The 13,633-nt window shown below is 41.0% G+C and overlaps 1 protein-coding gene across 5 annotated transcripts; it reads right to left on the bottom strand.

The window, feature by feature from the left end:
• Window positions 1–452: 452 nt before the first annotated feature.
• prkacaa (protein kinase, cAMP-dependent, catalytic, alpha, genome duplicate a) lies at window positions 453–13,145 on the bottom strand. 5 transcript variants are annotated; one of them, XM_029160105.3, is made up of 11 exons: window positions 13,007–13,145; window positions 12,329–12,901; window positions 6,436–6,497; window positions 5,924–6,052; window positions 5,502–5,600; window positions 5,329–5,411; window positions 5,125–5,251; window positions 4,917–5,012; window positions 4,676–4,798; window positions 3,820–3,984; window positions 453–3,291 (listed from the first exon to the last, which is right to left on the bottom strand). In XM_029160105.3, exons 2-11 carry the CDS (start codon window positions 12,372–12,374, stop codon window positions 3,166–3,168), a joined length of 1,056 nt encoding a protein of 351 aa, XP_029015938.1. In that variant the 5' UTR covers window positions 12,375–12,901; window positions 13,007–13,145; the 3' UTR covers window positions 453–3,165. The 5 variants fall into 5 exon arrangements, with proteins under 5 accessions (XP_029015938.1, XP_029015939.1, XP_029015937.1 ...); XM_029160106.3 differs by adding an exon at window positions 10,558–10,664 and having other exon boundaries at window positions 12,329–13,114; XM_029160104.3 differs by having other exon boundaries at window positions 12,329–13,113.
• Window positions 13,146–13,633: the final 488 nt, after the last annotated feature.

Raw genomic sequence — 13,633 nt, 5'->3', positions numbered from 1 at the left:
ATTTACATGCTCATAGCACAGCACCACTATCATTCTTCAGGAGTGAGGTGTCAATCCTAACTTTATGGTGCAAATTGGTATTTGTCCTACCTAAAAACAGCAACTGAAAAGTCGAGTGGGCTCTATTCTCTGACCGATATTATTTGGGGTATTTTTCTTACAGACAGACAGTTAAACAGCAATGAAGTCTCCCCACTGTAGATTTGTTATATCTAACATAAGATATAGTATGTGCAAAACTAAAAAAGAAGCTTCATTAATAGCATCTGGTGGGAGTTTAGTACAACGATAAATAAACAGGACACCAGAAATGCAGCGTTTGTCACCCCTTTTCGTGAATATTCTCCGATCTATTCAGGTGCTGCCTGGACCTGCAAATAACAAATATTTCTTTGAAGTTAACCCACAAATTTAACTGACTCAGGAAATGAGCATTGATAAAAACACACATATTAGTCTTAACAAGTAAAACTTTATTGGAATGATACATTTTGCAAAATATTACTGTATGTATAGATTTTAACATACTCATTGTGTTGTAAGGGAATCTGTCAAGTTCTCCAGAGGGTAAGATAGTTAAGACTGTCAAAGGCAAGGATATAGAGCATCGTCTCCCAAAAGGTACAATAGACTACACAATCACTGTACCCAGGTCATCAGGAAAAGATAATTCTGTTTTTGCTTTTTAATTTTTTTGAAAATACAATTAGAAAATATGAGCGCAAAACATCTCAGATGTAAAAAGTGTTATGTTTCAGTAAAGAGTTTGTGGAAACCTGAAGAAAACTAACAGCAAACAGAGGAGGAGAAACTCACGATGAGCTGATAGTGTTTAGCTGATAGAAAGAATTAAACAGTTGATGAGATTTCTTTTTATAGGGAACAAAGAAAGCTTTGTGGATGCTCCCTTCAGAGCATCTGCACAAACCAATTAAACAGAAGATCTGGAAGGGTGTGGCATGTGCTTCACTATTTGCAAAAGACTGGACAGGCTTGTTGGTGATCCACTGCATTATTCACTGTGATGCTCTGACAATTCAAAGGTTCGATGGTGATGAGGCTGTTGCGAGAACAATGGTTTTTTTCTCCAGCACGTCTCAGGTTTGGAGCGTGTCTTGCTGTTGGGTTTGCTTTGCTAGATGTGCGACAAGCCAAACTCACCAGAGAAACATGTACTATAAACAAAATATATATATATATACACATGTTTCTAAACGGCACTGACACCTCTCCATGAGAAGACGACCTCTCCAGACATTCAAAAAAAAGTATTCTGCATTTGATTTTGAATACACTGAGGCTGCAAAAATATTTACTCAAGCTTACTAAAATCATCGGGAGTCAAACATTCTCAAAAGTATCATGTTACAAGACTTTACGACAAATAGACTGATGCACAAACAATTTACAGAAGTTTCTCAGTGAGTCTAGCACCTATAGGGCCTTATGGAGGATGCGGGGACGCGAGCGGAAGGGAATAGCCCGTCGTACAACCAAAACAACCAAATCAGCAGTAACATTTGGTCTGAGATTGTCTTGCATCCACAGAAATAAACTTGGCGAAAGGGGGACAGCTTCCTACGTTTAATTAGTTACATAGAATGCTGGAAAACAGAAACAAAAACATTCCAATTCACAGTGCCAGAAATCTGCTTGGCCTGCAAACCTATGCAAATGACTTGCATGGAAGGTATATACAGGGGGTGGGGGTGGGGGTGGGGGGGGTATCCATGTCAGAAGCACAAGTTCAGTGACAAGTATCTGCAAACTGTTATTCATTAATTAACGAAGCCCAGAAGTACTTTGACACATTTATCTGGGTCTTGCTCCATCTTTCAAAACAGAGCGGGCTGAGAGTCCGTTTTAATAGTGAAGTATGTTATCCACAATCTAGAGTACCTCAGCACAAATGAAGCAAAAACGCTCGGCCACCTCTCTTTAAAAGCGATACAGTATTGTACAAAAATAACATGCACATTTTATTGAAACGTTTTGCTACTTTTTTTGCGTATTAAAATCCACCACCGTCATAGTTACATACAGAAAACCTTGCAATAGTCTCGATTTGCAATTTTGGCAGAATTTATGTTGTTTATGAACTCTTATTTAGTTTCACAGCTATGAGACAATGGTGTAAAATATGGATATTTTATATTCTCTATCATATATATCTATATATATAGATAGATATTTATATATTAATATACATGTATAAATGTACTATGAATTAAATAAACAATAGTCAGGAGTGTGACTACAACATTAGCTGCTGCTAAATCACAGCTTTTTAACCCACCCTTGAGCACTAAATAACACACAAGCACAGAGATCGACATAAAAAGGACAAAATGATCACCAGTAGGATTTTTTTTAAATGCTCTATTAATTTCAGCTAAGAGAAAGACAGTTTTAAATGCAGATCTCATGTTTACCATTTCTTACAGGTCCCCAAAGGAGTAAGACCTAGATGAGGTTTACTGTGATTAATCATGTTTATTTTGACCAGAGAGGACGCCGCTGTCTCAGCATCGTCTACCCAATAACCCATGCCACGTCGAGCAGACGAAAGCAGCTGCAGACAGTTCTCAAGCTTTTAACCAAACAGGCTCCAGGGCCAACGCCACCATAGCCAAAGCTGTGCACCAGTGCTTTTGAAACTGTTTTCCAACAAGTTGGCAATATGATAGGCACGTCTTTTGGACTTGGTATTGCTTGGAGAGATTCAGAATGGAGAGGTGGACGGGGTACCAGTGTGACAAGACGACCATTCTGACAATCTTGTGTGGGCCAAACAAAACAAACCAAAGCCAGGCTTATTCAGTACCTCGACACAAAATGAATTCCTCAACCTGCAGAAGACTGAAAGCCTGTCATTACTCCATCAGATAGATCTAGTTGTGATCTAAGACTGTTCTTCTCAAGCCTCAGCCACAAACACAAAGGGATTAATAAAATGAATAAGTAACAGTTGAGAAACAATCAGAAAAGGCAACACTGCTGGTTCTGTTGGATCTTTCTTGACTTTGCCTACCTTTCCACTGGGGGGATTTTACATTGTCATCATTACATATAAGCAAGTTAGCTGTCCATCCTAGAGCTTCCTGTCTTCTGACCCCCTTTGCTTTTTACATCTCTTTCTCTCTTGCTGCTACTCGTGGTTGGAATCTAGAATTCAGCAAACTCCTTTGCACATTTCTCTGTGATGGAGACTCTGATTTCCTCTTCCTCGTAGTCGTCAAAGTTGCTTGTGTCACCAGGGCCTTTGCACTTAGGAATGAAAGGAGCTTCCACCTGGAAGATACATAAGAATCAAATCATGTCTGAATGTCTTTTATCACTCAGCACCAACTGTGATCTTGTTTTCAAACGTTACATCACTGTTGTGTTAGGGAGATCCCTCTGTGTGCTTCGATGAGTTATTATAATTTTTTCAATTGAAAACTATTCAAACGTCATCGATTTAGATTTTACACTGATGTGCCGTTACATCTGAATTCATGTTGTAATATAAATAAAAGGAAATGCTGCATTCCATGTCTGACTTACTGAATTACACTCACTAACAATGTTAGTTACGATATTTAAATAAAAGGCAGTGCCCAAAACATTAGCATCATAATCTAATCAGCCACTATGATGTCAGAATTAAATACATGGCTATTTTAAAATCCAACATTTTTGGCTGCAATTACAAAAGCAGCCAGTAAGTGTGTGTAGCAGTGATGCTATAATTTTACTAGGTCCCCAACATTATATGAAGATGTTTGAAAGCAAGATTAAGGAGGCATGTGTGACTAATGTACTGCAGCCAACTCTTGCCTTCCTCTGGTAGATGGCGATCCAATCAGTAGTGGCAAACCACTTGTGGCCTTTTATATCATTGACTCCATTCCTGAGGTTGCCGAAGCGCTTGGTCAGGTCCACCTGCAGCAAATTTCTCAACAAATCCTTCAGGTCCGAGCTGAAGTGGGAGGGAAAGCGAACCTGTGAAACACAAGAGCTGTGTGAGTGCGTGTTTAAGCAGACCACATTGCACCTCAAGCTAAATTGCAACACAGCTGTAGGTTAGTGCAAACTTGAAGTGATACGGATGTAAATGACGTAGTGCCCACTACCGAAACTATGAAGAGATTTTACTGGTTGTGACAAGTCTGCTTGTTTCTTTAAACCCTTGAGAGGAATAAATAATTTTGTCAATATATTTGGTTTGTAGTTCTTAATGCTTCTCACTTATTATGACCAAGCACCAAAGTCAATGTTACACATTATATATCTAATCAAATGCTATTATTTGAATACACACGTGCTGTGAAGCCACTAGGTTATGCTGTATCCTACAAGTGATTAGGTCTCTGCAAAACTAGATACACAAATGTTATAAATTAGATTTTTATTCACGTTATCGATAAACTATTTTATGCATTTTCATAACGAAGCCTAACATAATGTCAAATGAGGACCATATGTCCAGGGGCACAGGAGTTGGAAACTGAGGGTCAGCCAAGACACCTCACTAGAGTGTGATTTCATAAATAATTTTAGTTTGCTATATAATATAGCCTGTAAACAACCACGCCTCAGATGAGGTACTGTGAATCATGCACTGCATTGGACCCGGACAACCAAACTACTCAAATGAAAAAGGATTATTTAGATCGTGTTCTCCAAAACTCACCTTCCCTGATACAATCTTCTCATAAATCTGTATTGGCTGGTCTGCAAAGAATGGGGGGTAACCAGCAGCCATCTCATATATCAGCACTCCCAGAGCCCACCAGTCTACTGCCTTATTGTAACCCTGAAAAAGACAAAAGAATACTAACTGGTCAGATGTATCTCTATATAGAACAGTGAGAGCTAACAAACTGCAAACTGAGTAAAATCACTAATAATGATGAGCTGAAGGAAATATTTACTTTACTGAGGATGATCTCTGGAGCCAGGTACTCTGGGGTCCCGCAAAGAGTCCAAGTTCGCCCTTTCACCCGTTTTGCAAATCCAAAATCTGTTACCTGTGAGGGAGAATGTGCAGCTCTGAGTACTAGTTATGAATGACAAAAACCCAGACAACAAGTAAACAACAACTGCTGCTGATGGCTTAGAAAACAAACTTGAGATCCTTGCCTGTATGTAACCTTGCTGGTCGATGAGCAGGTTCTCTGGCTTCAGGTCCCGGTAGATGAGATCCAGTGAGTGAAGGTATTCAAAAGTCAGTACAATCTGGGCTGCGTAAAAGCGGGCATGAGGCTCACTGCACAGGAGAACAAGTACAGTTATATTAGCAGTGGACATAAACACTCAGACTGAGATAACTGAAAGTTCACTTACCTGAATCGACCAATTCTCCTCAAGTGAGAGAACATTTCACCTCCAGGTACATACTCCATTATCATGTACAGATTACTGTAGTCCTGCAGAGAAATGTACGCAGTTTTAAATTTGACGTGCAAAACATAGGCCAACGACCAACAACCAAAATAGGTAAACTTTTCAGTGCATACCTTAAACGAGTGCTCCAGTCGCACCAGGAAGGGAAAACTGACAGCTTGCAGGATACGTTTCTCATTCAGTGTGTGCTCTATCTGCTTCAGCTTCACTACCTTGGAGGGGTCAAGCACAGAATGTCAAAACATGTATAGATAAAAAAACACTTCTGCATATATTCAAAGGCTGGACCTCATAATTATGATTATTGATGTAGGATAACTGTGTTAGATAAGTAGATTAATGTTTAATTGTCCCAGGTACTTGGGGTGAGAGAGAATGTTTAAATATCCCTGGAAATTGTTTCTGATTTTCTTTATTTATACACAATTCTTTTAGAGCAACAATAAAAACGAAAACCACGCACGCATAATGTCTGTGCTTTGTATGTATTTAAGCGTGTTCATTTTTCAAACATTCATTTCTTTGGATACAGTACCTTCTGTTTGTCAAGTATTTTCATGGCAAAATGTTGGCCCGTCTCTTTGTGTTTAACCAGCATGACTCGACCAAAAGAACCAGTGCCTAAGGTCTTCAAACGCTCAAAATGATCCAATGCCGCAGTTTGCTGAGGGGAACAAGAGGAGGTCAGAAAGAAGAAAACTACACATAATAGACAGGAAAACACGCTACATCAGTTCATATGCTTCTCTTAATTAGATCTGCATTACAAATGGACCATCATGTCATTAATTACAACTTAATGGAACTTGGACATGTTATTTTGTTTTAGTGTAACAGAGGTGAAACCAAGAAAATGAAACATATTTCATATCAGCCCAGCAGAGGGTGCAACTACCCTCTAAAACAAACAAAGTCATTGTTCATGCCTTCCTCTAGCAGATAAAGAGTCATTATTAAATTGCATTACCACACTGAGGTACCCTAGCGCACCAACATAACATTTGCAGGCATAATTATAAAATAAAACAAATATACTAAATTTCTCACCTGTGATGGATTCTCCCATTTCTTCAGAAAATCTTCTTTGGCTTTGGCAAGAAACTCCTTCACTGTAAATAAAGACAAAGCGCATATGCATCTGTGAGTGTTCGCCTGTTTCAAAACACACCAAGTCCTAAAATGATGGAAAGGGAGCACCTCATTGTAACCACCAAGAACCAGAGAGGACTAAAATATTTGTATTTTTATGACAGAACATTGTATTGTGACAAAAACGCTCTATCCAATCAATTAAAAAAAAAAAACAGTATATCCAACAAATAATATTTTTTGCTATTTAATGTTACTACATTAACTTCATCCCATATAACGAGATCATCACAAAACAGCTAAGGTGTAAAATCTTAGTTTAAATGGATACACCTGTGAGTGCAAGCTTCAGCTTAACAGCTAAAAAAAAATATTATAAAAGATAGTAAAAACTAGTGTGGTTGTGTGGAAGGCTTACAAATCACAGCTTTATGGGAGTGTGGAAAAGACAAGGCTGTTTGCCAGACATCGCACCAGGAGTTGCAAGTTACGTGGAAATGCGGCTGCAAGTACAAAGGTTCTACTTCCTGCTAAATGGAACCTTTTAGGCAGGAACAGTTAAGCTGTGTTCAGCAAGAGATAAACGCTGGATGACTTCACCTCGTAGTGTAAAAATGCAAAGTTGTTGGTTACGAGGAGGTGAGGGCAGTAAAATACTGGAATTACGCAAGAACACCTTCAGCCAGAGATCGATAAGATTAAAACCGATTCAAACTACATCCACCAATGCTCATACGTACAGCTTGGTCTGGGAACTGAGCGGGTAATTTTAGGAAAAATATAAGCTTTTATATATGAGAAAAGTGCAATTAGAGTTTGACTGTCAGGATGAAAGTTTCTCTATGTTACATGAGGCTTAAAATTAATGCAAAAACATGCAAATACAACCAAACATAGTAGAAGTTCATTTTTCTTGCCCTTAATATTATTATTATTATTATTATTTTATTATTATTATTATTAATAATAATATGAGGCTAATCACTGAGCTTTGTGGGAACATATAGATAACCTGTCCTTCCTCATTCCTACTTACTCTGAGTGCTAGTTTCAACCAGGGAGGGACGGTGTCCTGCTAACTTAAAACAAGAGCCAAATGTGGAAATTCTGAATATTTGCTTGATTTTCAAGTCATTTTGGCGCTAAAGCAAATACCATACAAGGGACTGGACCAAAACTGGAGCTTTAATAGAGCAAAAAAAGATTTAAACAACACAAACCATGTTAAGCCTTTGTAGATATGTTGGAATGTCTCTGTGTGAATAATCGATGCAATCAACAGCCTGGGGCACAGTTTAAATAAAGCCAGTCAGTGGTCAATAGTGAAAGTGAACACTAATTATTTGTCAACTTCATGATATCAATATACAGTTTAGGGCTTTTTGGTCTAATATTTATGAATATAAGAAAGCAGCAACTATGAAAACATTCGTGCATCTCCTGTGAGCATTTACTCAAAACGAAAGAACCGTTAATCCTCCTCGAGCTACTGTTATTTCCTGCAAATTCTCGCAAGACCGGCAGCTGCAACAATAGGATGGGATAAAGCCAGCAAGAAAAGCAAAGACCAAAGTTTGCATAAACATGTCAAGAGCACTGTTGCTCTCACCGAGTGCTATGGAAGTAGAGCGGTCACTGGGGAGCAAACATTTCCCGTGAAAATTTCTCAACTCCCTCTTCCAATGAACTAAGCACAAATGCAGCTATTCCTGTCATAATGTGGAGCTGCTCGAGGAAACACCGGGGGGGGGGACGAGACGCTAAATTGACAGCTGTCGGAGGATCTCTCCTGATCTTTCAGTCTCTTCTCTGTTAGATTTAGAAAACTTGCCCGCTATGACGGCTAACTGGAATATCAGGTTATAAAACTCAACACGCTGGCGCTCCAGTAACCCCAAAATTCCTTACCATCCGGGATGACTATTGGTACCTCTGGTGCCGCAGCATTCGCCGAGCGCGACCCTGATTCACTTGAGCGTGAAGATGACTCCCCTTTCCGTGCATGCTTTCTGGAGCTCTTCCTGTCGCTCATCGGTCCTGAAAGGTCTCCCAAGATGTTCCCGGGCCTCTTCCTCACAAGCACTGACTCATGACCTGTCCCTTGCGCTCTGGTCGGCAGCCCCACTCATCCACTCACACAACAGTTGGGCGCCTTTGCCAGAGTGTTGTCTTCCGTCTATCCTGGAGGCTTCCACTGCGCTGGTAAACAGGTTCAGAAAGATGCAACCACATCCAATGTGCAGCAAACATTGCAGAGAGAGCAGTACTGCTACCATTCCACTCACAAAGATCAATTGGACCCTTGCTTGGTTTGTATCAATATTTATTCTGTACGCTCGCTGCCGTACTCTCTCATGCCAAACATACACACAGGCTATATATTGATCTGAACCGGGACATAATCACAAGAGGGAGGGGCATCCTGCGCTGGCTAGTATATTTATCCAGCCCAGAGAGAAAGTCTTATGGAAAACTAGGCCTAAGTGAAGACCCTTGAGATGTAGCATGTAGATGCAACTAAAGGCTCCCCTAATTAGCACAAGTGATCAGATGTCACATCTACGATGAAACCGTTTTCAAAAACATAAAATGTAGCTCTCAGGAGACACCAGCACAACAGGAACGCACAAACCACAATCAAACTTTTTCTCCCAGCCCAAATGCAGCCGGTAGTCTGTAGTGCCAGCGCTGAATCGATCCTCCAAAAATCAATCCTACATCTCCCCTGGGCCTCCACTGGGCCACTCTGACGCAGGCACAGAAGGGTTATATTGGGGCGAGCTGACCGACATTAAACCACCAAACGCGCCAAAACGGGTCCCAGTCTCCAGGAGGCCTCAATCAGACAACATCTAGCCCAAAACTGTACAGAAACAGCCAAGAGGGTATATTCAGCTGAATATACACTAAAAAGGTGTTTGCACAAGTTGAAAAACAAATACGTTAAGTTAGTTATAATATATTTCTATTTGAAATAATAAAGACATCAAAGACTGGCAACATGTACCCACTTAAATCAAGCAGTTGTTGCTAAATAGATAATAAATAAATTTAGAGCCACATTAGCCACTAAACCTAAGATTTAAATATGGATAGTCATCACTCCTTTTAAATATAAAAAGGTATATTTTATAAAAAGAGATACAAAACAGCAAATGTAGTATTAAGTGCATGTCATCTTCTGCTTCTACATCTGGCCTGACGTGTACTCCGTTAGTGTTTGGCTACTACAGCATCTTTCTGCAGGTGTTTGTTCAGTTTCTGTCTGTATGAACTTGACCAGTTTTGCTTGTTTTTCTACACAAGTTCAGCACAAACATAAAATTCACATTCACTCTCACAATTTATGCTAATAGACATTTTACATTTTGTCTAAAACAACAAACTACGCAGTACTTTCCAACATGTGACCTCCATTCTTTTAGCTTCCTTTGCTTGTTTTTCTATTTCAGGATTGTTCTCCAGAAGAATGATAGCTTGTCAGCTTGCCAGTGCTGTAAGCCTATGCGAGGTGGCTGGCATTTCAACATTAGGGTCTGCTGCTAATCAGAGTCTTATAACAAAGCCCCTTTAACTGGAAAGCGTAGTGATGAGCGATCTCGACATAAACCTGCCCTTGTTATACAAGCCAGCTGCAAGCAGAGTAAAAGCAGGACATGAACCACACAGATATTTATAGTTGCACTTTGACAGTATGTCACCTCATTACATTGTATGGACAAATTCAGACACTTTAATACCATAATGCTCCCAGACTAAGTCAGATAGTGTGTGTAAAGTACAAAAGCAAAGTCAAAGCGATCAAACTTTAAAAATGACTGTCACCTACAGCAGCCCTAACCTTCATTTTCTATTCAAACATATGCTCTCATACATAGATACAAATTTTACCTAGTGCCAATGAATCTAAACCAACAAACTTTGCACTAGTCCACAACATTATTTAGTACCAAATAATAGAATCTTGTGTTCAGTGTATGAGCTTGAGTTCAGCCTTTGACTTGTTGACTACAGGGACACTGCATGAACACAGCTCCACCCCTACCCCATGCTACTAGTAGCTCCAGAATGGAAACTCACTCCTGCAGCAAGCCTCTAGCTCCTCTTGTGGTTGCTCCTGTCTCCTTTCTCCACTGTTTGTGTCCCCTAAACACGGCCCAGTTCGGTGAAACAGCCTTCCAGCCAGCCTGTGAATAACAGACATCATACAAGGCTGGGGGAGCCAGCTCAGGTTAGCCTCAACTGTCTGGATGGTCAGAAAGTGAAAAGTCCAAAATGTGTGATAAACCTTCTTGAAGGCAACAACCTCAAACTCTGCGCTCTCTTGGTTTACAAGGCAGTCCAGGCTGTGTTGAGCATGGGCTGGACTTTCCTTGCTCCTTCATTTCCTGCTGCAGTTCAGCGTCTGTCCACCCTGCTCTTTCCTGTGGGCCCGAAATTAGCTTGGTATATAAGCGCAGTGGCTCAACGCTCATCTCCAATCTGGAAAGTTCTGAGGAAACCGAAACCATGCCACTGAACCAGCTCTTAATCTTTCCACACACACAAGGCAGCGGCATGTCCTTGGTCTTGTATTTAGCTGCTCCGTGGAAATCTACTCTCCTTAGTTTGGGCTCGGGGCGTCTCGTCTGCACTGGTCTCTGGGGTCAGGGTGTGCCTACAGCAATCAGGCTGATAGGATGTGAAGCATGGCATGTCAACTAACACTCATCAGCATTCCCTCATATCAGTCACTAACTCCTGTCTATCCCTGAATTTTAGCATAAACAAACCTCTATGCTGCAACACCTGTACTTCCTGGGCCCTTCCACCGCTGAGTTTAGTGATGGGTTAACAGTACAGAGGGCCTGGAGGCCATTCTTGACACCAACCCTCTACCAGCAACAAGTAGCTGACACTTATTTTGCAGATACCTGTTCAGACTTTGCACAGTTGAGTGCTATTTACACTGCCATGGGTGAAAATATCAACGGTGTGCTGCTCTACGGACAGTGATACTTTCGATCACTACATGGATGAGATTATTCTATTAAGCAAAACAATCACAAGTTCCTATTTCACTGCTTAACATTCACATGCCTACAATTCCTGGTCATAAACTTAAATACACAAACACACCTAGTGACACATACAAGTGCCCTTTTTCCAAATGCTGCTCATCACATGATGTTCAACAGACCTCGCAACTCCAAGTTTGTGGCTGGAGGGAATCACCCTCATCATCATATGACCCCATCCTGGTGGCTTTTTACTTTCTCTGATAACCAACACTCATTAGCCAACGCTTTGTGAGAGTCAGTGCTTAGTCCACAAAACATAAGAATTTAACACATGGTTTACATTAACACGCTTTCATTCATTGCATTTATTAGGACAAATCCATTTGCAGAGGATTTACATTTATACTGTTTTGCAGACTTTCAGAGTTGTGTGAGGGGAGGAACAAAGAAACCTCTGACAGTTGTATAAAACCAGTTGCCACCATTCTCACTAAAACCTCTGAACACAACCTGAGGCTTTTGATCACGAGCTTTCCCACAGAATCACTGAAGATAAAAAGAAACATCTAGTGTTCAGATGAGCTGAAATCAGTAAAATAGCCTGGCCCAAATTCACGTGTGGCAGTTAATACCAAGGATACCTTTAAATGGGTTTAACATCACGTTGACCATCATTTATAACATTCTGTGCGTTATAAACGGTGTCACTCTCTGGGGCTTGATGCATTAGACATGTGTTAGGTTGTGTCTTTTTATTTTGCTACCATCGTGGGAAACAGGAAATGATTACAGCATAGAACAAGTACAGAGGGTACAGTTAGCTGCTGCAATTACGGGTAAAGGGTACTCACCACTCTCCATCTCATTGCCCTTCTTCGCGGTGGGCGTGTTGCCCATGGTGGCAGGCTTAAGGTGGAGTCCCTGGGTTCGGACCGAGTTTTCTTTTACAAGTCACTGGGTGATGCTACACCGCTAACGCGCTCAATGAAGCTGACAGCTAGCTACTAGCTACCAGCTACCATTATTGACCGAAGAGTGCAATTATGCGTGCTGCAATACTTTTCCGCAGCGACTTCGGTAAACTCCAGCCAAACGACAATATTCAAATCTGCAGTAAGCACTGACGACTCAGGATGGCTAGGCTAGCACAGGAGCTAACACTAGCAGCGACTGCAGGTAAATGCTTGGTCGCGTTAGCTCCCCGATTCACAGGCAAGAGCAGGTAACATAAGATGTCACGCTATTTCTAGATGTCTTTATTTGTCCAACGTCCAATCCGGAACATTAACCAAACCGTCGAAAGCAGGTTTCCGTTTGTCTAGCAAGAAGGCTAGCGTTAGCTGTTAGCGTCCCTCGCAGTCGTATCCTGGCCTGAACTAGCTGTTAACCAGGTGTTATCTCAGGCAGGCCTTTTCTGGTAAGACCTGGTTAACAAAAGTGGTGTCCAGATTAGTCCTTTTTCTGCTGCGGGATTTCTCAAAGTTATGTATCCCAATCAATTTCTAATCCCGTCGTTTCTTGTGACTGACCGTCTGATAGCCGATTCCTAAGATCAACAGACCCTTTCATTAATCTTCAGACCGCAAGGGAAACTCCAGTCATCCATCCACCGGGTCCCGCCTCTCGCAGGGCCTGATTGGCTACAGACGCTTTCTTGACAGATGTCGCAATTTCAGCCCTCATTGGATACACACGCATACATCCAATCATTACATTGATGTGATTCGTCTGTCAAGACGCTTTGTCCCGCCTTCTGGGTGGTAGCAGCCAATACGCCCAATCTGTAACTATTGTCTTTTCTTTGGGTTAGAAAGGGCTGTTACATATATAAATTAAACTATCGGCAATACAGGAGGCTAATCTAACGTAGGAATTAGCTCATCATGCTTGTAGGACAGTAGTTCATCGAAAGCTATTTGAGCTGCCTTGCCACCCCCTTTACCCGACCCATTTGTGATTGGATGTGACGTTAACACAGTCTATTTTTAGTCAAATGTGAAAATGTAAGGGGATACTCATACCTCGCTGTTACAGAAATGCCACGCTGTTGTGTTTATCCTTATACAACAATGAAGCCGTTTGTTATGGACGTAACACGGACGTATGTATAAACATCTCTAACAGATGCATTACCCCCTTTTGGAGTAAAACGTTAA

This window comes from Betta splendens, chromosome 8 (genome assembly GCF_900634795.4).
Source record: "Betta splendens chromosome 8, fBetSpl5.4, whole genome shotgun sequence".
Classification (NCBI taxonomy): Eukaryota; Metazoa; Chordata; class Actinopteri; order Anabantiformes; family Osphronemidae; genus Betta; species Betta splendens.
The sequence above is the reverse complement of the archived record's forward strand: the minus strand, read 5'-3'. Positions and strand labels throughout refer to the sequence as shown.